The sequence below is a fragment of the Stegostoma tigrinum genome, chromosome 34 (assembly GCF_030684315.1).
Source record: "Stegostoma tigrinum isolate sSteTig4 chromosome 34, sSteTig4.hap1, whole genome shotgun sequence".
In the NCBI taxonomy this organism is placed as follows: domain Eukaryota; kingdom Metazoa; phylum Chordata; class Chondrichthyes; order Orectolobiformes; family Stegostomatidae; genus Stegostoma; species Stegostoma tigrinum.
The window spans coordinates 22032147-22059246 of NC_081387.1; the positions used below are offsets into that span (position 1 = coordinate 22032147).

Below are 27100 nucleotides of genomic sequence, written 5' to 3' on the forward strand. Positions count from 1 at the left end.
ATAAACAAAAGCAGATTATTATTTGAACGACTGTAAATTGAGAGAGAGGATGTTCACTGAGACCTGGGTGTCTCTGTGCACAAGTTACTGAAAGTGTCCAGCTGCAACAGGCAGTAAAGAAGGAAAACTGCAGATTGGCCTTGACAGGGAGAGGGTTCGAGAGCAGAAATAAAAATATCCTCTTCCTGCAGGATATTCCTGCTCGAGGGAATGCAGCGAAGGTGTATCCATTTCATTCTGAGGATGGCAAGGCCGATGTATGAGAAGAAATTTAATCAGCTCTCACTACGTCACTGAAGTTCGGTAGAATCAGAGGGAATTGTATCGATATTGATAAAATCCGAACTGGAACGGTGAGATCAGATGCAGGAAGGACATTTATAACGTTGGTGGAGTCCAGAATCAGGGGTCATAGTTTAAGGATAAGGGGGCAACTTTCAGGACAGGGATGAGGGAGATTTTTTTTGACCAAGACAGTGATGATGAGCTGATTGAATTCACTGCCACAGAAACTGGTTAAAGCCAAAATATGAAAAGTTTTCAAGAAGTCAGCAGATACAGCTCTGTGGCTAAAGGGATCAAGGGATATGAATCTCTCAGTCTTCAATACACAAGCAGAGCAATGACAATGTATGTGCCCCACCTGGCTGGTTTATACTACCATATGACAATATGATACATGTGTAGAATTCAGCTATTTGGCCCACTGGGTCTGCTCTGTCGTTCGAACATGGCTGATACGTGCCTCAACCCTATACTCCTGGCTTCACCCCTTAACACTTGATCTTCTTACTGATCATGAATCTTCTCCCCATAACCCTTGATCTCCTTGCTGATCAAGAATATATCTATCTCTGTCTGATATACACTCAATGAATGGGCGTCCACCACCCACTGCAATAAGGAGTTCTACACATTCACCATCCTCTGGCTGAAGAAATTCTTTCCCATCCCAGTTCTGAAGGTTTGTCACTCACTCAAAAGCTGTGCCTTTAAATCCTCATCTCTCCTACTCGTAGAAACATCTTCTGCTTGTCCACTCGATCTAGGTCCCCCGTTATTCAATCTGAAGCCTCCTCATCTGTCCATAATCCATCGAGTACAGACCTAGAGCCCTCGACTGCTCCACATATGACAAGTCCTTCATTCCTGGGATCACTTCTGTAATCCTCCTCTGGTTCCCCTCCAATGCCAGGATCTCCTTCCATTAATACAAGGCCCACTTTCAGTTTTAATATTCCTACACCTGCTGAACACTTTCAGTTAATCAATTTCCCAATTTATTTCACTGCAGGACTTCAAGAACCATGATTTAAAAGAACTAGTCTTTGTTCTATCAACATTTCCACAAGTGAGGAAATTATAAATAAAAGGTAATATTTTGACGGAGAAACAGGCTTTGAACGTGGCGAGGAAGTGGTCCTCTGCACCAGAGGGTGAAGATCCATCAAATGTTGACATTGTGGGAAGGGCAAAGAGAGGGGGAGGAGGTGAGATGGCAGGATCAAGTCTTCTTTGAACTTTGTATTGAACTCAATGCCGATCGTAAATCCTGTGGCGAAAATCAGCCTGGGAATAATCTATAGAACCCCAAAGAAGATAATTCAATTCAATTTACTTCAGTTTAATTCAAACAGTACTCCCACAGTGAGACACACTAGCAACCAGGAATAATACTGCTGGCTTGTAAGAAAGTTACAGCAATGATCATAAGTGAAATTAATATATATTCAGACAGTATTTATCGAATTATCGAGGGTAACCTCAAGTGATGGCTCATTGAATGTGTTCGAGAACTTTTTTTGGAGCAATATGCTGCTGAACCATCCAGGGATCAGGCTCATCTGGATTTGGTGTTGTGGAATGAGGTGGGATCAAAGAATGATCTCACAGTGAAGAATCCTCCAGGGAAGAGTCATCGTAGTACGTTAGAAATTCAAATTCAGTTTGGGAGGGCGAGAAACTGGAGTCGCACACTCACGTTCTCGAGTTAAACAAAGATAATTACTCAGGCATGAGAACAAATGCGACCATGGCAGACTCGGCAAGAAAACTAAAAGGTAGGATAGTTCATCAACAGTGGCAGATATTTGGGGGGAATGTTCAATTCCTCCAAAATAAACATCTAGTGCAGACAGAAATAAAGTTTGTATAGTTGGTTTAAAAATACACGTCTGACCAAGCTTGGAAATGGAAGATAAAGTAAAGACAAAATCTGAGGCAGACCACATTGTAAAGGCCAGTGGCAGGCTGAAAGTAGGAAACATTTAAAGATAATAAAGGGTTCCTACAAGTCATAAAAAGAGCAAAGGCACATTATGAAAAGAAAATTAGCTTACAATGCAAAAATGAGCAGCAAAAACTTCCTGAAGCATATTAATGGGAAGAGAGCGCCTGAAGTAAGCGCTGGTTACCTGGAGAATGAGGCTGGTGAATTCATACGGAAATGGCAGTCATGAGATCAATAATTTGCCTCAGTTTGCAAATGAAGGACACAATTACCAGCCCAATAGTAACAACAAATGTACAGCTGAAAGAAAGGGAGAAACTGAAAACATAAATCATCACGTGGTTTAAAGGAATGAGCAATCTTTGGGGAGTAAAAGCAGACAAATCCCCAGGATTATTGGAGCTCGCTAAGGGATCAATGAAAATGGAGCTAATGTGGGTTAAAAGGATTTGAGATTCTCCATGAAGAAATGAAACAGTCGAACAGATTTATTATGGTTAAGGGCCCAGTCATGTACCTGTGGATGTTTTTCAACATTCACCGATGCAGTTGGCTGTATGGCCTCCTCCTGTAAATCAGAAAGCTTCAGTCGAGGAAAACAGATCAAGATCACGATTTTCACATTGGTTCTAATTCTATAAGAATTGAAGTGTAACAGTAGTGAAGTTCCACTGTAATTATTTTAGACCTTTGTGGGTCCACTGCTGGTCGACTGAGCACAGATGTGATTCCCTGAACTATCAAAGGATAATCTTGCTTCGGAGGAAATTCATGGAATTTTCCAAACACCGAATTCCAGGTGGACCTGTTCCAATGCAATGGATCTGCTACACGCCGTCTACAGTTTAGAGGAATTTGAAAAAAATGAAACTGAAATGCTCAGAATTTTTCCAGCAGTCCTGGGCATAAGGAATCGGCTCATTACTGCATTGACTATCACTGGATGATTCTATAAGTTTTCATTGAGACAAAACTAACAAATGAGGGATTAGCAGAGTCACAGGGACACTTTTAAAATTTTGTTACTGTGTAGATACTGGGTGGATGTTTACTCTGATCGGAGTGTTTGTAAATAGGGGTCAACAGTGACTGAGGCCATGAAAGATCAAAACTTAAATCTAAAAGTGAGAGAGAAGGACATGACGTGTGAGGATCATCGGCAGAAGCAGAAGCTGTATAGTGAAACTGACAATAAAATGTGAGGCTGGATGAACACAGCAGGCCAAGCAGCATCTCAGGAGCACAAAAGCTGACGTTTCGGGCCTAGACCCTTCATCAGAGAGGGGGATGGGGGGAGGGAACTGGAATAAATAGGGAGAGAGGGGGAGGCGGACCGAAGATGGAGAGTAAAGAAGATAGGTGGAGAGGGTGTAGGTGGGGAGGTAGGGAGGGGATAGGTCAGTCCAGGGAAGACGGACAGGTCAAGGAGGTGGGATGAGGTTAGTAGGTAGCTGGGGGTGCGGCTTGGGGTGGGAGGAAGGGATGGGTGAGAGGAAGAACCGGTTAGGGAGGCAGAGACAGGTTGGACTGGTTTTGGGATGCAGTGGGTGGGGGGGAAGAGCTGGGCTGGTTGTGTGGTGCAGTGGGGGGAGGGGATGAACTGGGCTGGTTTAGGGATGCAGTGGGGGGAAGGGGAGATTTTGAAACTGGTGAAGTCCACATTGATACCATATGGCTGCAGGGTTCCCAGGCGGAATATGAGTTGCTGTTCCTGCAACCTTCGGGTGGCATCATTGTGGCAGTGCAGGAGGCCCATGATGGACATGTCATCAAGAGAATGGGAGGGGGAGTGGAAATGGTTTGCGACTGGGAGGTGCAGTTGTTTGTTGCGAACTGAGCGGAGGTGTTCTGCAAAGCGGTCCCCAAGCCTCCGCTTGGTTTCCCCAATGTAGAGGAAGCCGCACCGTGTACAGTGGATGCAGTATACCACATTGGCAGATGTGCAGGTGAACCTCTGCTTAATGTGGAATGTCATCTTGGGGCCTGGGATGGGGGTGAGGGAGGAGGTGTGGGGACAAGTGTAGCATTTCCTGCGGTTGCAGGGGAAGGTGCCGGGTGTGGTGGGGTTGGAGGGCAGTGTGGAGCGAACAAGGGAGTCACGGAGAGAGTGGTCTGAGTGACCACTGGAGTGAAACTGACAAATCGGTTCCTGCTGGGAGAGACGAACAGAATCATGCTCAGCAGTGAAGCTGTTGAGATCCACAAAGCAATTAAACGTAAGATTCATTTGTCCAACTCTTCCGCGTGTTTAAATGAAAACTTTTTTCTACGGTTATCTGCCACTATCTCCGGACTCGTTGGAATCTTCTCAGAATCTTTCAAAGAGGTGAAACGCCTCTTCTGTGAACTGTAAACAAAAGAAGGAAACGGGGGTTTCCGAAGTGAGGACGAGGCCTCCCAGGCTGATTATCTGGAATTTCGGGTAATTTTGTTCCCTTTATGGCGGGACATTAATGACGTTTCCCCTTTCATTTGGTCGTAACAGGCGAGCAGTCTGCAGACCCACATCACACCCAAGTTCACGCAAATTCACCAGATTCTCACGGAGAAAGGGCAGCATTTTTCGGAAGTTGAACAGAATGTGAATTCTATTCAGCTAGTAAGAACTGTCGATGCTGGAGTCAGACATAACACAGAGTGAAGCTGGAGGAACTCATCAGAGGAACAAGAAAGCTGAGGTTTCGGGTCGCGTCCCCTCTTCAGAAATCGGGGAGGGGGAAGGGAGCTCTGAAATAAATCGAGAGGAGGGGTGGGACTGGGGAAGGTAGGTGGGATTGGTCAGTGAGGTGGGAGGAGTGGATAGGTGAGAGAGAAGATGGACAGGTCGTGTCGGGTGAAGGAGGCGGGGATGTGGTTTCATGCACCCCTAAACCACCCCAGTTCGTCCCCTCCCCCCACTGCACCACACAACCAGCCCATCTCTTCCCCCCCACCCACTGCATCCCAAAACCAGTCCAACCTGTCTCTGCCTCCCTAACCTGTTCTTCCTCTCACCCATCACTTCCTCCCACCCCAAGCCGCACCCCCATCTACCTACTAACCTCATCCCACCTCCTTGAACTGTCCGTCTTCCCTGGACTGACCTATCCCCTCCCTACCTCCCCACCTATACTCTCTCCACCTATCTTCTTTTCTCTCCATCTTCGGTCCGCTCCCCCTCTCTCCCCATTTATTCCAGAACCCTCAGCCCATCCCCCTATCTGATGAAGGGTCTAGGCCCGAAACGTCAGCTTTTGTGCTCCTGAGATGCTGCTTGGCCTGCTGTGTTCATCCAGCCTCACATTTTATTATCTTGGAATTCTCCAGCATCTGCAGTTCCCATTATCTCTCTCTCAATCTCAGTACTTCCTGATTCAAACCACTTTCAGGTTTAATGTTCCTGCGCTGATGAACACGTTCAGTTCATTGTTTCCTGATTAATTTCACTGCAAACAATAGTTACTTTAAACTTTGTCCTCTCGATATTTTGACAGAGACGATGGGAAACATTCACATGTTGAAGAAGACACACAATTAGAAAACGTGGAGAGAGTGAACGCTGGCGGGGAGTGCGACGGTGCAGAGAGTGCTGCCCCTCAGGGATGGGCAGAGAGAGGGCGGCCGCGGAATGGAGCGAGTTTTCCCTGAACTTTACTCCAGACTAAACTCCCTGCCGATTACAAACTCTCTAGTGAAATCCGGTGGAAGATCAGTTCGCTGAATTTCATCACGGGATTTACAATCAGCATTGAGTTAAGTACAAAGTCCAAAGAAAGCTCAATCCTGCCGTTTCACCTCCCACTCCCACACCCTCTCTGCCCCCCCCCGCAATGTCAACATTCAATGGACCTTCACTCTCTGGTGCAGAGTTCACACTTCCTCGTCACGTTCAAATCCTGTTTCTTCGTCAAAATGTTGTTTCTTGTTTCCTTACCTGCGAAAATGTTGAGAGAACGAAGGCTAGATGTGTACAATGTTTCTCGAAGACTTCAGTGAAATAAACTGGCAAATCATTGAACTGAAAGTGTTCAGCAGCGCAGAAACGCCCAACGTGAAACTAAATTTAATTAGAAAGTGCTGAGTGTGAACATGGCTTCCAGACAGCAGCATCAGAGACTGACCGAGGAGACAATTTGTCCCATTTGCCTGGATTTCTTCACCGAGCCGGTTGTACTGGATTGTGGACACAACTTCTGCCGCTCCTGTCTCACCCAGAGTTGGGAAAAGAAGGAGATAAACTCCTGCCCGGAATGTAGAGAGGAGTTTCCGGTAAGAACCCTCAGGGTAAATCGGGCCTTAGTGAATCTGGCCGAGGAGGCTCGAAAATTAAAGCTGGATCCGAAAGAGAAAGAAAGTGAACCTCACTGTGAGATACATCGGGAAGATCTGAAGCTGTTTTGTGAAACTGACAAGAAATTGATCTGTCTGATTTGTGTCACTGGGGAACACAGAGAGCACCACTTCATCCCGATTAAAGAAGCTGTTAAAATCTATAAGGTAAAGAGGGATATTTAATAAACTGAGAATTATATCATAGACTCCTGATCCAACACTTGACCTAACACGTCTTGTTCTGTGCTTTCTCTCCCAATTCCAGGATAAGGCGAAATCTTCCTTAAATTCTCTCACAGCGAAGAAATCGGCGGTTCGACAAACCGAACAGAACCAGAAACGGAAGATTTCCAAAGTGAGGGTGAGGACTCCTTGCGCTGATTTTCTGGAATCTCGGTTAGTTTTGTTCCCTCTTCCGCGGAACATTAATGATGTTTCACATTTCATTTGGTAGGAACAGGCGAGCAGCCTGCAGACCCACATCACATCCGAGTTCACTAAAATGCACCAGATTCTCACTGAGAAAGAGCAGAGTTTACTCCGAGATCTCAGGGAAGAAGAGGAGAGGATTCTGGACACAATGGAGAAAAACCTTCGAGAGATTCAGGAGAATTTAAATTCTATTGAGGAGAAACTCTCAAAGTTGCAGAAACAGATGGAGCAAACAGACGAGCTGATATTTCTGGAGGTGAGAGTATAAACTGCGGGCGAGTTGGTGGAAATTTCACCCAGTTTCAAGACAACGCTGGCGGCAACATTCACATTTATACCGCAGTTATTGAACGAAATAGAAACAGAATTAACTGCATTTACTGTAGTTGCTGTATTGCCACGGAATGAACCATTCCCACACTACCTCTAGAAGCTCGGGAAGACCGAGAGCCTCGCGGGAATGGGATGTGATGTTGATCATAATTTTGTTATTAATCAGCGTCCCCCAAGTTTAATTCTCTCCTGGAACTCCCATTGTAACCCAGTTACAGTTCCATGTGGAGAGTGTGTGGTTTTGTCTGGGACAGTGTGTCTGTGAGTGGAATTGATGATGCGTTCCACTTTATTTTATCCTCTCCTCAGACTTCTCCCCAAATTGTATCACTTTCCATTACCGTGTTGTGCCTGCTCATTTCAGCAGCGTGTCTGTCTTCCCCTGAAGTCTGTTCCTGTCATCCTCACTATTTGTGATTGATTTCTTTCAGGAGGAGGCTTGTCGGAAGAGAAGGTAGGACATGCTCTTTACTGAAACTCTGCACAGTTTGCTCAAGAATTCAGTCGCCGCTTTAAAGAGTCATTTTCGGGCCACAGTTTACAGTAACACGCGAGTATATTTATCCAATGAAGCTTATTTCAGATTTAAACCTGTAATTTCAGGTGAACAATAACTCCATTGATACATCAGTGTTTTTGAAATCAGAATCTTATTGCAGGGTTGAAACAGAGCGAAATTTTATAAAAATTGTTCGATCGTATTCGAGTTACGCAGCCCGGACCTCAGGCTGGAAGTTAACAAAGTGTGAAGCTGGATGAACACAGCAGGCCAAGCAGCATCTCAGGAGCACAAAAGCTGACGTTTCGGGAGTAGACCCTTCATCAGGGAGGTGATGAAGGGTCCAGGCCCGAAACGTCAGCTTTTGTGCTCCTGAGATGCTGCTTGGCCTGCTGTGTTCATCCAGCTTCACACTTTGTTAACTTGGATTCTCCAGCATCTGCAGTTCCCATTATCACCTCAGGCTGGAAGTGATCACTGACCTGATTTAGGCTGTTTGTGTAGCTGTGACCTTCCCCTGACCCTGAGATAGACGCACGGCCCAACTTTCCAGGGAATGGCCATCCCTGTCCTGCATGTCTCGTGGCCTGGCCGAGAAACACATATTTTATCTGGGTATTAGGTTTTTTTATGATACAACCTCGGAATGTGACCATCTCACGACAAAACATTTCTGTTTTCAATTCTTCCCCTGAATGTAGCATAATGCCCAAAGCCGTTTCATCTGACATTTAGAAAATAATAACAAGTGACACCGAGCTATTGAAACAGATGATTGGTGCAGGGTTTAGTGCACCCTAAAGGAATAAAGAGAAATAGAGAGATGGAGACGTTCAGGGAGGGATTTCCAGAGCTGAGGATCTCTGCAACTGAAGGAACAACATCCAATGGGGGAAGAGACAAAAATCCGAGATCGTCAAGGGGCTGGAGGTAAAGGATCAGGATTCTCGGGGGGTTGTGAGACTCACATCTTACACAGTAAGACATGAGGCTTTTTGGTGTTTTCAGTTTTTTTTGTCTTGTTCACAAGCTCTGTGCACAGGTGGAATGTGGCAGGGTTTGGAAGTTGGGGTATGGATTTTTGTCATCTTCCATGGTGAATGCTGTGTTACCTGTTATCAGATTACAATGCCTATTTCTTGTTCTGGCTCCTTCTCATCATTTCCCTTGCAATTTGAATTTACATTTGGCTCTGTCATAAAAACAAGATTGACATTTCACTTCCTACTGCATCTATTCATACTTAAATAACAGAGAAACAACCATTTGCATCAGTTCATAAATATATGAAAATTAGATTTGTAATATCAGCTGTTTAATATTTACAGGATTAGTGAGGAAAGTCCGGCACTCTCAGCTTCTGATGCTTCTCTGTCGATTGGAACATTCACTGGCCCATTACAGTACACAGCCTGGAGAGAAATGATCCAAAGCATTCACCCAGGTAAACATATATATTAACTTTCCTGATAATAAATCTTTTTGTGCAGGAACTAACAGGGCTTCTCATGCCCAGTTTAAATATTTACACTGCTATTTGTTAATGCTGGGAGGCACTTCCTTATCATATTCTACTATCTGTGTGTACTCCTCGGTAAGTGTCTGAAGTCATCAGCTCCATGAGTCAGGACTGTGAAGGGACCTCTCTAACTAGAAGAGTAGAGCATGTAAATCCAATTTCTTGAGTAAGCGAGGCTGCCTGTATCTCAACTGTGATTTGGTTGATATTTTATGACATCATCAGGAAGAGATTTAGATAGCAGAGATCCAGTCCCACCAACACATTATCTGCTGGGGGAGTGAACCATTTTCATCAAGAAAAGGGGCTGTTGAAACTGATAATGGAGGCTAAGTGATGATCTTACCGAAATGGTGAAGGATGGAAACAGGAGCCAGAAAAACATTTATAGATTCATCATGGTATGCAAATCTTCCACAAGTTAGGAACATTTATAAGCTTCTATAATAATGGTGATAACACAGTCTACAGGTAGTGAGGGATACATTTTGAATGAACACATTGATCGAGCAGCCAACGAACAGTGAGCTCCATGATTACGATCCATTGTTCAATCCAGTCTGAGGATTGGGATTCAAGAGAATGTTCCTCATCAGTTTTCCACAGGTTTTGAGTATGGGAATGTTTGAGGCGTTCCTGGGAGAGGGGGCAGCTGACAGGAAATCCGTCTTCATGCCTGCAGTATGGCCCAAAGAGGTTCTGAGCCATGAAGTATTTTTGAGGAATATCCTTGTTGTTATTGTAGGAAATGAGGGAACTCGTGTGAACAGCAAGGTCAGGGAACCAGCATTACAGTGGTATCGTACTATTGGTTCTGATGCTGTTAGTTGTCATATTGATGTTGGGCAGGACACAGAGAGAATGAATACAGTATATTATTTCTGATGGGGATTCCAACACAAGACAGAAGGACACAAAAGCAATACAACATGAACAAGAAGCGGTTGTTTAGCATCTTGCAAATATTCTACTATTTGACAAGATCATGGCTGCTCTGATTGGTGCTGTAATTATCTGTAAACACAACACATTTATCCAAAACTATAATTCCAACTTCCTTGACCAATACTACGACCATTCTATAAACTGCAAACTGGAACACTTCTGGGCCTGGTATCTATGGAAGGATATTCTGGCATTGGAGGGGAGAAAGAGGAGGATTATGGAAATGATCCCAGAAATGAATGGCTTGCCCTATGTGGTGCAGTTGAAGAATCTACGTCTGTACTCAATGGAGTTTGGAAGGATGAGGGGGCTTCAGGTTGAATAATGATGGGGACAAGATAGGGTGGAAATGCAGAAGATGTTTCCACTAGTAGGAGAGACAAGGATTCAAAGGCACAGGCTTTCAGTCAGGGGATGATGCTGCAGAACTGGGATGAGGAGGAATTTCTTCAGCCAGACGATGGTGAATGTGTGGAACTCCTTGCTGCCAAGTCACAGTGTGTATTTCAGTCAGAAATAGACAGATAGATTCATGATTAAAAATGAGATGACGGGTTATGGGGAGAAGATCCATGATTAGTAAGGAGATCAAGGGATATGGGGAGAATCCCAGGAGTTTCGGGCTGAGGAACATATCAGCCATAATCAATGACAGAGCAGACCCGATGTGCGAAATTGCCTAATTCTGCTCCTATATCATATTGTCATATGGTCTTATAGACCATCCTGGTGGGGCTTGAACAGCACTGGAAGATGAAGATTAACTTGAATCCTTAGATTAGATTCCCTACAGTGTGGAAACAGGCCCTTCGGCCCAACAAGCCCACACCGCCCCTTGAAACATCCCACCCAGACCCATCCCCCTATAACCCACACACTCCTGAACACTGCAGGCAATTTAGCATGGCCAATCCACCTAACCTGCACATCTTTGGACTGTGAGAGGAACCCGGAGCACCCGAAGGAAACCCACGCAGACGCGGGGAGAATGTGCAAACTCCACATAGACAGTCGCCCGTCGTCCTCTATATATCAAATGTCTCCAGTGTGTTTACAAAATAGGGTCACTTCTTAAGTTTAGAGAGGGAACTCTGGAGACATATTCTGCAGCTGGAGAGCGTGTGTTGGAAGTCATTGGAAGTGGATTAAGGTTAGTGTGTGATTTTGGTCTTGCCATTGTTCTGCTTGTGATATGAAGACTGAGACATTCATACCCCCTGATCCTTTTAGGCACAAGAGTTATATCTGCTGTCTTCTGGAAAACACTTTATATTTTGGCCTTGACCACTTTCTGTGGCAGTGAACTCCATCAGGTCATCGCTGACTTGGTGAAGAAATATCTCCCTCATCCCTGTCTGAAACATTACCACTTATCCTTGAACTATGACCCCTGATTCTGGACTCCCCCACCATTAGAAACATCCTTCTTGCATCTGACCTCACTGTTCCAGTGAGAACTTCATGAGTTTCTGTACAATTCCCCTGATTATGCAGAACTTCAGTGATGCGCGAGCTGATTAAGTTTCTCTTCATACGTCAGCCTTACCATTCTTCGGAATCAATTGGATAAACCTTCGCTGTACTCCCTCAAGCAGGAATATCCTGTAGAATTTTTATTTTCCTGTACTCGAATCCTCTCACTTTGAAGGCCAATCTGCAGTTTTCCTACTTTACTGTCTGTTGCACACTTCCAGTGACTTGTGCAGAGAGACACCCAGGTCTCAATGAACATTCTCTGTCTCAATTTACAGCCATTCAAGTAATAATCTGCTTTTGATTATTTGCTCCCAAAGTGGATGCTATGAAGAGAGGTTGAGTAGATTAGGATTATTTTCATTAGAAAGACAGAGATTGAGGGGGGACCTGATTGAGGTCTACAAAATCATGAGGGGTATAGACAGGGTGGATAGCAAAAAGCTTTTTCCCAGAGTGGGGGACTCAATTACTAGGGGTCATGAGTTCAAAGTGAGAGGATGAAAGTTTAAGGGAGATATGCGTGGAAAGTTCTTTACACAGAGGGTGGTGGGCGCCTGGAATGCGTTGCCAGCGGAGGTGGTAGACACAGACATGTCAGCGTCTTTTAAGATATATTTGGACAGGTACATGGATGGGCAGGGAGCAAATGGACACAGACCGTTAGAAAATAGATGACAGGTTAGACAGAGGATCTTGATCGGCACAGGCTTGGAGGGCCGAAGGGCCTGTTCCTGTGCTGTAGGTTTCTTTATTTCTTTGTTTCTTTTTTGGCTAGCCTCACACTTATCTTCATTACACTGCATGTCCCCACTCACTCAGCCTGTTCAAATCACACCATAACATCTCTGAATCCTCATCACAGCTATATCATACACACTTTGTGTTATCTGTAGATATTGAAAAATTACATTTAGTGCCCTCATCTCAATCATAAAATATATTGTCAGTCACTGGGGCTGTAGAATTGATCTCTGTGGTCCCTCACAATTCAGTACAAGTCTAATTTCCTTCCTCCTCTTTGTTTCTTTACTACAAACAATCTTCCTTCTCTCTCAACACGTTACCCCCAATCCGATGCGCTTCACAGTTCCAAACTATTTTCTCATGTGGTACTTTGTTGAAAGCCTTCTGAAAGTTCATTGTTTCCCCCGATCAATCCTAGACACAACCTCAAAGAATTCCAATGTTTTTCTTTCCAGTTTTCCACATTTTGAATCACTTTGTGGGAATTGGAAATCTTTCCAAACAAGTCTGAAACCTGCAGAATCTGCACTATCCGTCCCAATTTGCCAAAATAATCAAGGGAAAAGATCTTTAGGATTGAGACCAAATTTGCTGGCTGCCTTCTCATCATCCCCTTTGGTTGCCTGAAGTTATTTAGATCTGGATCAGAGAGACCAGGGTGTACACCCAAATAATGGAGAGTGTAGCCACGTGCAAACAGAGTGTGAATGTGAGAGTGAGGCTGCCTCTCCCCTGTAGATCAGGAACTGATCATCATGTATGAGGTGCTCTCAGTGTTGATGTCCCCAGAGCACGTCTGGTTCAGGGCTCACTCCCACAACCTGACAATCACCCGAGGCATTGTTTGCACTGCTGTGGCATCAGTAATGAACCCTGTCTCCAGGAACACAACAGACACATGTCTTCACCTTTGGGTGCCTCCGTTTAGGAGCCTTCAGTGATTGTGACATCTGTGTTGATGTAATGATGTTGATGTCGATGACAGTCCCCCTTCAGATTCATCTACATTGCTCTGAAACTTGGACTGTGTGTAGATGCCACCTCTAGGCCTTGAAGTACCATCAATGCTGTTTGAGCCATATTCTCCGCTTCAAATGGGAGAACAGACATACATGCATCAGCATCTTTGTAGCTAATAGCACCAGAATTGATCCCACAATTATCCAAAACCAACTCCTACATGCTGAGGATGCCTGAGTTCTGTGTGCCAAACACAATCTTCTTCACACAACACAAGCAAGGCACTCACATCAGAGGAGGACAAATGATGCATTTCAAAGATTCCCTGAAGGCTTCCCCAAGTCACGCAACATTAATGTCAATGCCTGAGTGGCCCTCAGTCAGAAGAAACTGACTTAGAAATGTCTAACTCCTGGAAACACCTACTGGAAATGTTTTTGCGAGGTGCACCTCTAGGATAAGGCTTATCAGACTTGCCAGTTACATGGTATTTCCTCATTGGACAATCACAATCGTTCGCAATTGATGGGCGATGATGACAGTCTGGGATATTGAGGGAAACAACACACACAATACTACTCTCATCCTGATGATGACTTTTGTGTTTGGATGCAGCAATACACAAACCCCAGGGATCACTGCTCTGTCTGAAATCTGGTGCTCTTCCAGTGCAAACAAATTCACCTCAAATGAGTGTTGCAGGCCGATACATTTCAAAGTTCAGGACTATGTTGCTATGGTTTTCCCTCTCCTTGTGTTGCAGAGATGGGTCTGGTCACATTGACATGGAACTCAACATTAAGTGGAACCAAATTGTACCAATACTTTCTCAAGAAGTGCTTTCTGAAGAATTTTTTCTGTGATCACTAATCCATTTACTGTGGTGCACCCTGAACTGCTTCAGTGCCTTGCAGGAAAAGGAGGTGGTGGATTCGGTTGGATGATTCCCTGATCAGTCTCTCATAGTTATTCGGCAGAATGCCTCACCACCATCATGAACCCCACAGTCTAAATATACTGCTGGTGTGAAGGGCCCTCCTATTGACATTAATCCTGGTGACACAGAGCTGTAGAAATTTTTATTTTAACTTAACTAATCATGAGAATTTACTCCAGCTCCCGTTCAAAGCAGTTTATTTTCTTACTCGGTACCAAGGAGAGTGGGTGTCGATCTCCACTGACACCCAATTCTGCTTATCTCATTTCTACCATCAACTTCAGAGCAGGGTGTTCCCGTGACATCTTGTGTTTGTTGATTCATTCATTGTAAGTTTAAAGAAAGCAGGCACTGCTCAAGGCAACAGGAATGCTGCCTTACAGATACCTTAATAATTACTTCTCCAAATGACTTTTGGCATGCAGTTAGCAAAGGGAGTGATATACGGTTTGATTGAAGCTCTATCTTTTCAGTAACTAGGCTGCACAGGGATACAAGGACGTCTCTAATTGAGCCTAAAATCTTGGTATAACAGCAATATATCAAAAGATCCTTCTCCAACTCTGGCTAAGATAACATGCACAGAGTGATAACACAGTCTGAGTAACTACCTCCTGATATCTGCTCAGCTCATGAAAATCTCACACACTAAACTGATTAAAATTCTTACTCAATGCCTTCAGTTTCTCCCAAGACTGCCTTTTCTGTCTTGGCCTCAGTTCCCACCTACCCTTACGATGTAAAATTGTTCTTCCACAGTATCGCCCTTACCTCCACTGCTGTGGTGAAGATTAATGCAATGTGCACCTTTGACAGCGTGCCTTTGTAAAGCAGCTCGAGAGAAATGATACAATGGTTCAGCTCATACAAACAACACCATAACACAGGAATCTGTGTTCTTGTTAGAATGGGTGTGGGGAGTATGGGGGAGGTGATGGACGGTGACCCAGGGACACAGAATAACTTAAACATCATCCAGAGCTGGGGGAGACTCCCTTACCCATGTTTAAACTTGTTACAATGCGGAACAGCCAAATCCCTCTGACAATTAAACTAAAGCACAATCCCCATTCTGTTATGGCAGGAGTAGGGGTTCGCTGCTAACAATTACCCCCAAAATAGCCAGAGCAGCTTGTGTTTACCCTCGTAATCTGTTCAAAGAGTGGTTAAAAGAAAGAAAATCCATGATCTACACTTTACAAATAACAAGAAACAATTTATTTATGTCATCCAACAATGAACAAATTAACAAACTGACTAACAAACCTGCAATTCCCACTTACACTACAAAGTATGTCTTAGCTGGTGTAAAATCTACTGGAATGCTGTTTAAATAAAAACGCGTCACACTAATAGAAACCCAATTAATAAGAAGCAATAAATTATAACTTAGTTTGTGCAAACCTGGAGAGATTGTCTTCTGGAATATTCTGTAATCTCCATTCTCTTCACAACCACCTTTCGTCCGCTAATTCCCTTGTCTTCGATTGGGTCTGTCCTTCTGGGAAAAGACATATCCAGGGATGGTGATGACGAGGGTGGTGTCTGGGACATTGTCTGTAAGCTTTGGTTCTGTAAGTATGTTTATGTCAGGCTGTTGCTTAACTGGTGTGTGAGACAGCTCTCCCTATTTTGGAGACTTCCCAGATGTTAGTAAAGAGAACTTGGCAGGGTCGACAGGGCTCTTTCTGCCATTGTCTTTTCCAGTGCCTGGGTCAATGCCTGATGATCCTTTTGGTTTCATTCCTTTGTTGAGACTTTGCAGTGGCTGATAGAACTGAGTACCATGTGCGGCCATTTCACAGAGCAAGTGAGATTCAAACACCTTGCTGTAGATCTGGAGTCATGTGTAGGCGGACCAGTTGATGATGACAGATTTCTTTTCCTGAAGAACATGAATGACCAGATGGTTTTGCTGACAGTTGACATTGGTTGCACGGTCATATTTAATTCAAAATCCACCATCTGACGAAGCAGGAATGAAATCAGTTCCCATAACATGAGCTGAGCTTCTGGGTTAATAGTCTGGTGATTATACCATGAGGCCATCACACTCAAGCTTGGGAGAAATGCTGTCAAGGCACAATGGAGAAAGGTGCCATTCCAAGGTCCTTCAGCCATTAAATACAGAGGGGCATAAAAACTGACAAAATCTGCAAATATTATCTATTTGTAAATTAATAGAGTCTCAGATTACTGAATAAATTAATCTGTTCTGCATATTACCTCTTACACTGCAGCTATGCTGGGTTCACGACAGATGTTAGCTTTCTTCTGCGCTATATTCTTGCTGTCTTGAGCCATCATCATTATATAAAATTTTGATGTTTCTTTTTATTGTGATTATTTGCTTGTTTTTTTGAATGAATCAACTTTCTCTTCCCATTTAAATGCTGCCCACCCAAATTTCCTTCCTGCTTTCCATCTGTGAACATTTGGTCAATGAATCTCTCTCCTGACACGCGTCACAACTCTCCTTACAGATTTTATAAACTCAGTCTCAAAATAGCCATCCTGGATTTCTCTGCATTCGAACCTGTTCTCTGATCTTATTTTCTTTGACAAAGACCATTGACGTGTGATCCCTTCTGAAATCCATCCACACTTCCATCACTGTAAGACTTTTTTTTGAACAACACCAGATGGATCTGAATGTGGGGTATGGGTGTTACTGGATCGGCCAGGATTTGATGCCCATCGCCAGTTGTCCTCGAAAAGATGAAATGACATGTCCTGTTAAAGTGATAGAGCATACAGATGATGGCCTGACTGGCCTCTATCTGTACTGTAGCCTTCCATGATTCATGGTGAACTTATAGTTAAGTTGTGAATTTTTAAAGGACCAGGATAGTCATGAAAACAGACTTGATCTGCTAATATTGAGGCTGTTTTCAGTCTGATTGGGATGTCCTGACACTCAAGCCCTGAAACCCCTGGATTTCTGGACATGGATGTAGTGGCAGTGAAAAGTTGAGCTCATTGAAAATTAATGTGGAGATGGGAGGGGCAGCACTGTTTCTCTCAGACCCACAGCCCTCCTTTCTGCTGCTGTGAGACACAGTGATTCCTGCCCAATGCAACCTGGTTCCTTCACTCTCCTCTCCCATCAGTGAGATCACCCTCGTCCAGAAGCTCTCTTTCTCCTCAACAGAATCCCTCACATTTTAGTTTTCTTTACACACATTACATTGTGCAGCTGTACACAGTCAGATTGTGATACAGTTACACCTGCCACGTGCCTAAAGGGAATATCACAACATGAGCACACTGCTGAGATGGAATGTTAATTCCCACCCACACTCTCCATCCATTATCTCTTCACTCTCTCTCTCCCCGACTCCTCATCTCTGTCCCAGCTGATTCCTCTTCTTTTCCACTTCATCCCCGATCCTTCTCCTCCTCACACTCTCCCTGTCCCCTGCTTTCTCTCCTCCTCCTCCTCGTTTCTCTTCCCCCTTGCTAATCCTGATCTCCCTCGCACATTCCCCCTCAGCACTTGGGCCTCATTCTCTGACTCCAGTTGCTCTCTCACTTTCTCTATCTCTCACCACGCACAATCTCTTCTCTCTCCCACTTTCTCAAATATTGCCCTCCCTTTGCCATTTTCCCTCATTCCCTTTATTTCTCCCACTCAGTCACTCTCCCTGTCTCTCTGCCCACCAGGACGCTCCCATTCTGCACAGGGACCCTCATTCGGATGTTTCCCTGTCCCTTTTCTACCCCCTCTCTGTTATAGTTTATTTATCCCCATTACCTTCCCCACACTTTACACCCACACTGTCTGTCTTTCACTCTTCCGTGCCCTCCTGTCTTCCTCCAATCCGCTCTCCTTCCTGCTGCCTCCCCTCACAGTGACAACTCTGGTCAAAAGGACTGAGATGTTTCCCCAATGAGGGGTTGGTCACACTGTGTGCCTGGGAGGTGAGTGAAGGGGTGAACCTGTGAGAATTGGGAAGACGGAGCAGAACTATGAGAATGGATGAGGTGTATGGGGCAGAGCCACAAGATCTGCCCTGGTTCTGATGCCGTCTCTGGCCAGCTCCAGCCCCCAGACTCACGAGGCCAAGAAGCTGCTTGACTCACTCCCTCCTCTAAACTCACCCTCAGTCACCCCAGCCTTTTGTTCCCTCTTACCTCTCATTTCACTCCCGACTCACTTAACTTTCCCTCCCGCTCACTGTTGCCTTCTTCACTTCATTATTAATCACAACACCCTATGTCTTACTCCTGTCCATGTTTTTCTCTCATTCTGTCCTCATGCTCTGTCTGTCCCATTCCTCTCACTCTCCGCTCCCCGTTTTTGGTCCAGTTGCCAGGAAAATGTGGCACACAGGGTGAAGATGTGGGTTGATGGTAAAGCAGCAAATAACCAAAGAGAGATGGAGAACAGAGGGAGAGAACAACAGTTAACAGACAACGGGATGGATCAGGAGGGGCTGAGGAGACAGAAAAGCTGCTAAAGGGGACCATAACAAGGCTGAAATGGGTTGGTGTGCTAAAAGTAGTCCATGTCATGCCAGACCATGGGCTGTGGGGGTGGGTAACAAACATGGAAGAAGTTATTTAGACCATAAATTTATTGAACTCGACACTTATTCCCGACGGCCAGATCCCCCAAAGGCTCAAATTGAGGCCATTTGGAGAGAACTTTACAAAAATGAGGCACTGACATTGTTGGAGTGTGTGATGGACCCACCTCAGTCTGAGAGAGATAAATTGCTGATATATCCGCAAAATCTCCGAGAAGTTTAAAAATAACAGGGTAATAATATTAGGGGAATTCAAACTCTCCAGTATGAACAGTAACAGACAGATTGAAAAAGGCTCAGACGGGACAGAATTCTTAAAGCTTCTCCACGTGATCTTTTTCAGGAAGTACACAGAAATTCCACCAGGAGACAGGGTCGGGCTGGAACAGCTCACAGTCACCAAGATGTTGCCTGTCTTAAGCTTTCCACCCCTATAAACAGATATGAGATGCTGGGGTTGTTTTCATTGAAGCAGAGAGGTTTGAGGCGTGAATCTGATGAAGCTGTACAAAATTATAAGATATAGTTTGGGTAAATTGGGTCAATAAACTGGGGACACAGATGTAAGGGAAGGAGGAAGAGCTTCAGAGGGGATAATATTTTTCAACCAGGTGGCAGTGGGTGTTAGGAACTCACTGCCTGAAAGGAGACAGAAACTGTCACAAAATTTGAGAAGTTATTTGTCTTTCCAGAATACAGTACCTCACATTTATCTAAATTAAACTTCATCTGCCACTCAACTGCCCAGTTTTGCTGTCCACTTTACCTCCAATCTTGGTGACATTTGCAGACTTACGAATCATGTTCACTTCCAAATCATTTAGATGAATGATGAAAAGCAGCAGTGATTCCTGGGTTAAACTCCAGCCTTTTTTTTCTCTCTCTTATCAGAGAGCAGCCTCAATATAACTAAAGGAAAACATTTTTACTTTTGTACTCAATTTATCTTGAGATAAAGGTGAACATCCCATGAGCATGCTTCATGACTCACTGTTGCTGCATACTGGGGAGGCAATGGTATTATTGCTGGTCTGTTAATCCAGAGACCCAGGTAATGTCCTGGGGACCTATGCTTGAATCCTGCCACAACAGAAAATAATCTGGAACTAAGAGTCTAATGATGACCATGAATCCATTTCTAATTGTGGGAAAAAGTACTGTCTGGTTCAGTGATGTCCCTTATGGAAGGAACGGCCCTCCTTACCCAGTCTGGCTGATGTGTGACTCCAGTCCAACAGCAATGTGATTGACAGTTAACTGCCATCTGAATAATAATTGCTGGACTTGCCAGAGATGCCCACTCCCTGTCAACAAATAAAAAATCTAACATATTTTCACCTCACAATTCTACAGATTTCTCTGATGAAGAAATGCTTTGTTTCTATAATACTTCCACGTGCAGACTCCCTTCTCCCTCATATCACACTCTTCCCTCCTCCCCGTCTTTCACTCCACAAACTCCCATCCACCATCCCAAATTCTCCTGTCCAGTCAACCTTGACTCCCCCCCTCACTCACATCTCTTCTTCCACTTCACCCTCACTCACTCTGTCCAGTGAAATAACCCCTTCCCATAATGCCCCGTTCCAATATTGCCCCTGTTCTCTCAGACTTTCTCTTCGCTTTCTCCCCATCCTCACACTCACCTTCCCCAACCACTTTCCCGATCTCCCTCCACTTCCCCTTCACCCCCATCATCACTCATACTTCCCCTGCAAATCTCTCCCCTCACACTTTATCCAAACTTCACTCCAGCATCAAAACATCACTCTCCCAGCCCCCTTGCCCTGATATCCACTCATCCTCACCATTTCCTCTCACTCACATTTCCCCCTCAGTTTCTCTTACAAACCACTCTCCTCTCTCTCCCATCTCACTGCAACTCCCTGTCACTCACACACCCTCTCACTGTCCACACCCCTTCACTCACTCACACACTCCATGCCTCTTCCACATATCCCCCTTTCACTGTCTCTTCCCCTCTGCTGCATTCTCCTCCTCCTCATCTTGGTCTCCACTTCCCTCCCATTCTCCTTTACACCATGGCTCTGCCTTTCTCCACACAATTGCCCTCGATCCTCTTCAATCCTCACACTCCCCTTCCCTTTCACTCTCGCCTCCATATCTCTTGCTCTCCACCTCATCCTCAAATTCACCCCATGTCACTCCTTCAACCCTCTTCCTCACTCTCCTCATCTCCCCCCAACTCAGCTGTCCACTTATATTTGCTATTCCCCCTGTCCGCATGCTCTCATTCTGTACTTTCACCCGCTGACCCCTACCCCATCCCAAACAGTCCCCTCCCCTCGCAAAACCTCCACACCATCTCCCAAATCCTTCCTCAGCTTCTACTCACATCCGCCGTCACTCCCACCATCTCTTCACTGTTGATAAAAATCTCTCCTCATTACCTCCCACTCTCTGTCATGCTCCCCTCCACCTTCCCTAAACCCTTCCTTGAAATGCAAGACCGCTCTACCCCTCCCACAATCTCCCCACAGCCTGACTGCCCATTGCTCCTCCCTCCCCTCACTGCCCCCCATTCCCACCTACTCATATCACCTCACTCTGCCTTTCCTATTACCTTTGATCCAGTTCTGTATACAAATGGCTAGTTCTCCCTGTATTCTATGTGTTTCAGTTTCCCCTCTACAGTGCACTCCCCCTTGTCACTGCAATCACACTTCCCAGTCCCTCAATTCCCCAATACTCTCCTCACTCCTCCTGACTCTTCAGATGCTGCTGCACTCCCCAAACTGATTTTTCATCCTCCTCTCCCCTCAGTTAACCCCTTCCCATCGCTCTCACCCAAGCACTCAAACCTCCAAATGTTCAGCCCCCTCTCGGATTCCCCAACCTGTCCACTCCTCTCTCTCTCATACTGGCCCGTTGCTCTCCCCTCCTCTATCTCCCAGCCGTGATCACTCTTTGCCCCTCTCTCTCCACTCCCCATCCCTTCCCTCTATTCCACATCTCCTCACTCTTCACCTCTCTCTCATCTTCCCTTCCCTCTCTGCCCTTCTGCTCCGTCTCTCCTCCATCTGCTCTTCCCTAGCACTTCATTTCCTCATCCACTCCCCTCCAAATGGGCACTCTCACCTCCCATCCATCAGTCTCCCTCCACAGCCCTCCAGCTTCCCCATCCTTACTCCTCATTCCTCCTCTCTCATCCCTCACTGCACTGACTTTCACTCACTGCCCTTTCCCTGACCCTCTCTCTCCTTCACACCCTCCCTTTCCGGCTCTCACCTCAGCCATCGCCCTCCATCGCTCAGCCCCTCCCTCCCTGCTCCCCTCCGTTCCCCTCTCCCTCCCTCCCTCCCTCTCACTGACGGTGTTATTTGATCTCTCCCCCAGCTCCAGCCTCTCTCACTCTGGACCCGAACACAGCGCATTCCCGGCTCATCCTGTCTGAGGACCGGACCAGTGTGAGACTCGGACACAAACCACAGCCGCTCCCTGCCTCCCCGGAGAGATTTGATCTCTGGCTCAGTGTCCTGGGATCAGAGGGATTCACATCAGGGAGACATTACTGGGAGGTGGAAGTGGGGGTGAAGACCGGGTGGAATCTGGGAGTGGTCCGGGAGTCTGTGGAGAGGAAAGGGGGGATCCACCAGGAGGAGGAGACCGGATTCTGGATTGTGGCGCTGATTCCCGGAAAAGGTTACTTTGCCTCCACCTCCCCCTCAGTGACCCCCTTCTCCCCGAGTGGGAATCCCCGGAAGATCGGGGTTTTCCTGGACTATGAGGGTGGACAGGTGTCATTTTACAAGGCGGACACCATGTCCCATCTCCACACTTTCACCCACACTTTCACTGACAGGATCTTTCCCTTCTTCAGTCCGGGGTGGAATATTGACGGGAATAACTCCGCCCCGCTGTCAATCTGCGGGATTAAAGGACACACTGATCCATCACATAATCCCTGAGGCTGTGAGCTGCAGGAACCCGGGGACTTTGAGCCTGTCATGTTGCTCCACAGGCGGAAGGTGGCGCTACATGACGGCGTTGGAGATGAATCAGTCAGTGGTTCTCAGACTGGGCTCAGTGGAGTCTTTCCAGGGGGACACCAAACCATTTCACTGCAGGGTCAGTGGTGTCTTTCCAGGGGGTTCAAAGGGTTAAATCACAATAAAAATCCAAGGCTGGTTTTCTTCAGACTCCCATGATGCTGCAGTAATGTACATCCCACACATGTTTTACTGGCAATGAGAAACCGGACATGATTTCCTCAGATTGTAAATGTTGTCTAAAATGTCACTGCTTTGTCAAAAAAATGCAGGGAAGGAAATTCCTTTGTCTGTCAAAAGCGATTTTACATGAGAATAGGAACTTGTCTTGGAAGTATTTAAAACATGTACTTGGGGTGAGACTGATGCAAGTACTGATTTGAATCCTGTCAGAATTGAAAGTGCTTGGTGGACTGATTGGCTGTGGAATTCATGCTCACATAATAAATAATAATTTTATAATCAGCTCAATTGGTGCACATTGGAATGTAGGTGTTGTGACCATTATCATTTATCCTTGAATTATTTCTATCTCATCATTATATATTATGAAAATAATTCTAAAGTCAGTCGACTGTAAATGGATTTAAAGTGATTGGCAGAAGAAGCAAAAGAGAAGGATAACAAACTGCTGTTTCAAAGTGAGATAGTGGGACCTGCAATTCACTACTTCTCAATGGTGTCAATACTAACACATTGGACTGAATGGCCTTTTTTTCTGCTGTGACCCAACAATAAATCAGCGATTTTCCTGAATTTGATTTAATCCTGACTGATCTGTGCATCAACATCATTCACCTCAGTTCCAATTTAACGCACCCTACATCTATCCAAATGGTAATTCTCAAGGAATACAATCAGCAGCTTTCTCCCTCTCACATCAGGAAAAGCCAGATCTGGAGTTCTGTCCATTATCACATTGAGACATAGAACAGAGAATGTGACACTCAGAGTGGACAGGACTCGAGAAAAATTAGAAGTGTATTGGATGGGCAAAAGGGAGGTGGGAGATGGGGAAGCAGGGTCAGAAAGGAAGATAGGGCTAGGAGTGATAGTGTGGATGTGAGACTGAGAAGTGAGAGGAACGGTGCGAGGAGGTGTTGTTGTTGGGAGGGGTGGAGGCAGAGGAGAAAGGTGAGGAGGGAAAGAAGCGACCGTTCTGGAAATCATTCTAAAGACATGTACCCTACACTTAGCCAAGCTGTTGCAGTACAGCTACAATGTTGGCACTTAACTGACAATGTAGAGCATTACCCAGTTGTGTCCTGTGCACACACAAAGCAGAAATAAAATCAAACCAGTCAGTTAGCACTCCTCACACCTGTTGGCAAATGCCAGTAAAGTGACAGAAGGAGTCAATAACGGTGCTGTCATGCAGACCCAGCACAGATGCAAGATGGTTGTCACTGATGGAGATTGGTCTCCTGACTTCCAGGGCATCATGGGAAGAGTTCCACAAGGCAGGGTCCTTGGCACAACTATCTTCAGCTTCTTCATCAATGACCTTCCCTCCATCATAAGGCCAAAAGTTGGAATGTTTGCTGATGATTACTCAATATTCAGCTCCATTTGCCACTCATCAGACCTGGAAGCGGTCCGTGCCTAAATGCAGCAAGGCATGGGCAATATCCAGCCTTACGCTGACAAGGGGCAAATCACATTGATGTCACATGAGCAGTCATCAATGACTGTCTCCAACAAGATAGATTCTCACTGATTACTTTGATGTTCAAAAGAATTACCAAGACAGATCCCTCTACCATTAACATACTGCAAGCTACCACTGACCAGAAATGTGACTATACTAGCCATAGAAATACAACAGCTACAGGTCAGAGCTAGGAATCCTACAGCTAACAACTTACATCTTGAGTCCACAAAGTCTGTCCACCATATAAAAAGTACAAGTTAAGAGTGTGATGGAATATTCTTCACGTGCCCAGATGAATGCATCTCCTAGGCAGAAGAAGCTTGACAGCAATCACGATAAAGCTGCTCACTTATTTGGTGCCACATTCACAACACACCACCCACACGACTAATGCTCCTCAGCAGCACTGTGTACCATTTACAAGATGCACTGCAGAAATTCACAAAGGTTCATCAGACAGCACATTCCCCAGAGGCACTACCATCTAGAAAGAAATGGAAAGCAGATAGATTGGAACACCACCAAACCTGCAACTTCCCCTCCAAGCCACTCACCATCCTGACTTGGAAATATATCACCATTCCTTCACTGCCATGAAGTCATGCCCTGGATATCACACTATATGATGGGCGACAAATGATACCCCAGCCAGTGATATCCATGTCCCACAAATGATTAAAAAGTATTATATTCAAATGTGCTCAAAAACAATTTGCCGTTATCTGAAATCAATGCTCTAATTTGGATCATGTTTTTTGTAACCGTTTGCCATTTTGATATCAAATGCAATCAAAAGTACAAAAGCCGTATGGAGTACACTTGAAGGCATCAGAAAAAAACACACAGAAACAAAATTAAATGTTCATTTACATCAAATCTGATCAGCAACCCAATTCAATGAATATAAACTGACATTTAATAACTTCAGTAATATCTGGATTTCCCTTTCATTTAGATTCAGAATTCTTTTCAGAAAAAAAATGTATAAAAAACATCAAAACCTTTGAAAACAACCACTAGAATATTACTGGTAACTCAGCTTGAAGTGCCAGGGCTGATGTGTTCACCTCACTACCTTGCAACAGCTCGTCTAATATATTGTACACACAAGGCAAGTTTGCGGGTTTCTATGACTGAGAACTGGTAAATGTAGATACTTTAAAATGATTAATAATTTCAAATGTCTTTAGAGATGTAGACTTCATCCCATTGTCTCCAACGGTCACTGTACTCCAAAAACATGACTTGTCATGCACTTCTTTTACATGATTCTGTACAACAGAATTTTCAATGCATGGTTTGGCTTTTCCACCTGCCTGAAGACTGCCAATTTTTTCAAGGAAACACTTACAGCATTTTCACTTTCTCCTGGTCATGGGCTTGATGATGAAGAAATTCTTTTGAACACATGACAACATTAGTGATTGGAGCTCTGTGAAGATGACAAATGAAGGTAACTCAATGCTCATGTCACAAGGAAAACTGGATCGTGTCTTTCTGTTTGCTCCCTCCATTAATTGTACTTACTGCTTTCTTCTAGTCCTGACTCTCCCGTCTTCCATTGCGGTGTTACCCAGTATTCCTGGACGTATTTAGGGAACGTCATCATGCATAACCCAGTGATTGTAAATTTCTTCAGGCTGCCTGTCATGATGCAGGATCCTGGCAACATGTGTAAAGGAACTAGATTTGTTTCAATGATGGGGCAGATTGAAAAGAAAGTGAAGAGTGACAACATTGTCTTGTGTGTTGGTGTTCCAACATGTCAGGTCATGACTTTTCATTGAGTCCTATGTTTACATCACGGGAAGGGGAGGAGTGGAGTTCTCCAAGGACATTTTCATTTGCAGGCCTCCTCTCAGTGGAAGATTGTGCTCCGACAGAACAGCAATAGAGTAAAGAAAATGCAAATTCACAGCAGTAATAATCAAAGAGTAACAGTGTGCAGAAAATGCACCTTCACAGCAGTAATAATCACACAATAACAGTGTGCAGAAAATGCACCTTCACAGGAGTAATAATCACATGGAAAAATTAACAAAAAAAGTGACATTTCCTTCCTTTGGTTATGTTGAGGATAGCTTGAAGGTGTTGGGGATCCAATGATTATGAAAATGCAGCAAGAACAGAAGTTGTTCCCTAATGTGTGTTGGCAGAAATATTTACATGTTTAAGAAAGTCCTGCACAGATTTAATTTTCTGTCCTGGCGAATCCAGTTTGTTCTGCGGTTCTCTGAGTGTTCCACTGTTCACCGCTTGGATAAGATACAGACCGTGGGCCTCACAGATTGCTGTGACAGGATCACGATTCTCACAATGTCAATCCAACTTTTCTGGGGCTCAACATTGGAACAATCATTGATACCAACAAGAGGTTCCTCCTTACCTTGTCTCTATTCTTGCATAGGCTGTGGGTATCATCACCAAAGCCCTTGAAATGAGTGACTGGTGGTGTTTTTTTAAGAGCCCAGTTAAAACTCAACCACATTGTTGTGGGTCTGAGTCACATGTAGATCAGACCAGG

At 44.9% G+C, this 27100-nt stretch overlaps 1 protein-coding gene across 1 annotated transcript; it reads left to right on the forward strand.

Annotated features, from left to right (window-relative positions):
* Positions 1-5498: 5498 nt before the first annotated feature.
* LOC132206205 (nuclear factor 7, brain-like) lies at positions 5499-23652 on the forward strand. The gene is made up of 6 exons (XM_059639475.1): positions 5499-6706; positions 6807-6902; positions 6996-7229; positions 7738-7760; positions 9134-9249; positions 22273-23652. Exons 1-6 carry the CDS (start codon positions 6299-6301, stop codon positions 22842-22844), a joined length of 1449 nt encoding a protein of 482 aa, XP_059495458.1. The 5' UTR covers positions 5499-6298; the 3' UTR covers positions 22845-23652.
* The last annotated feature ends 3448 nt before the right edge of the window (positions 23653-27100 follow it).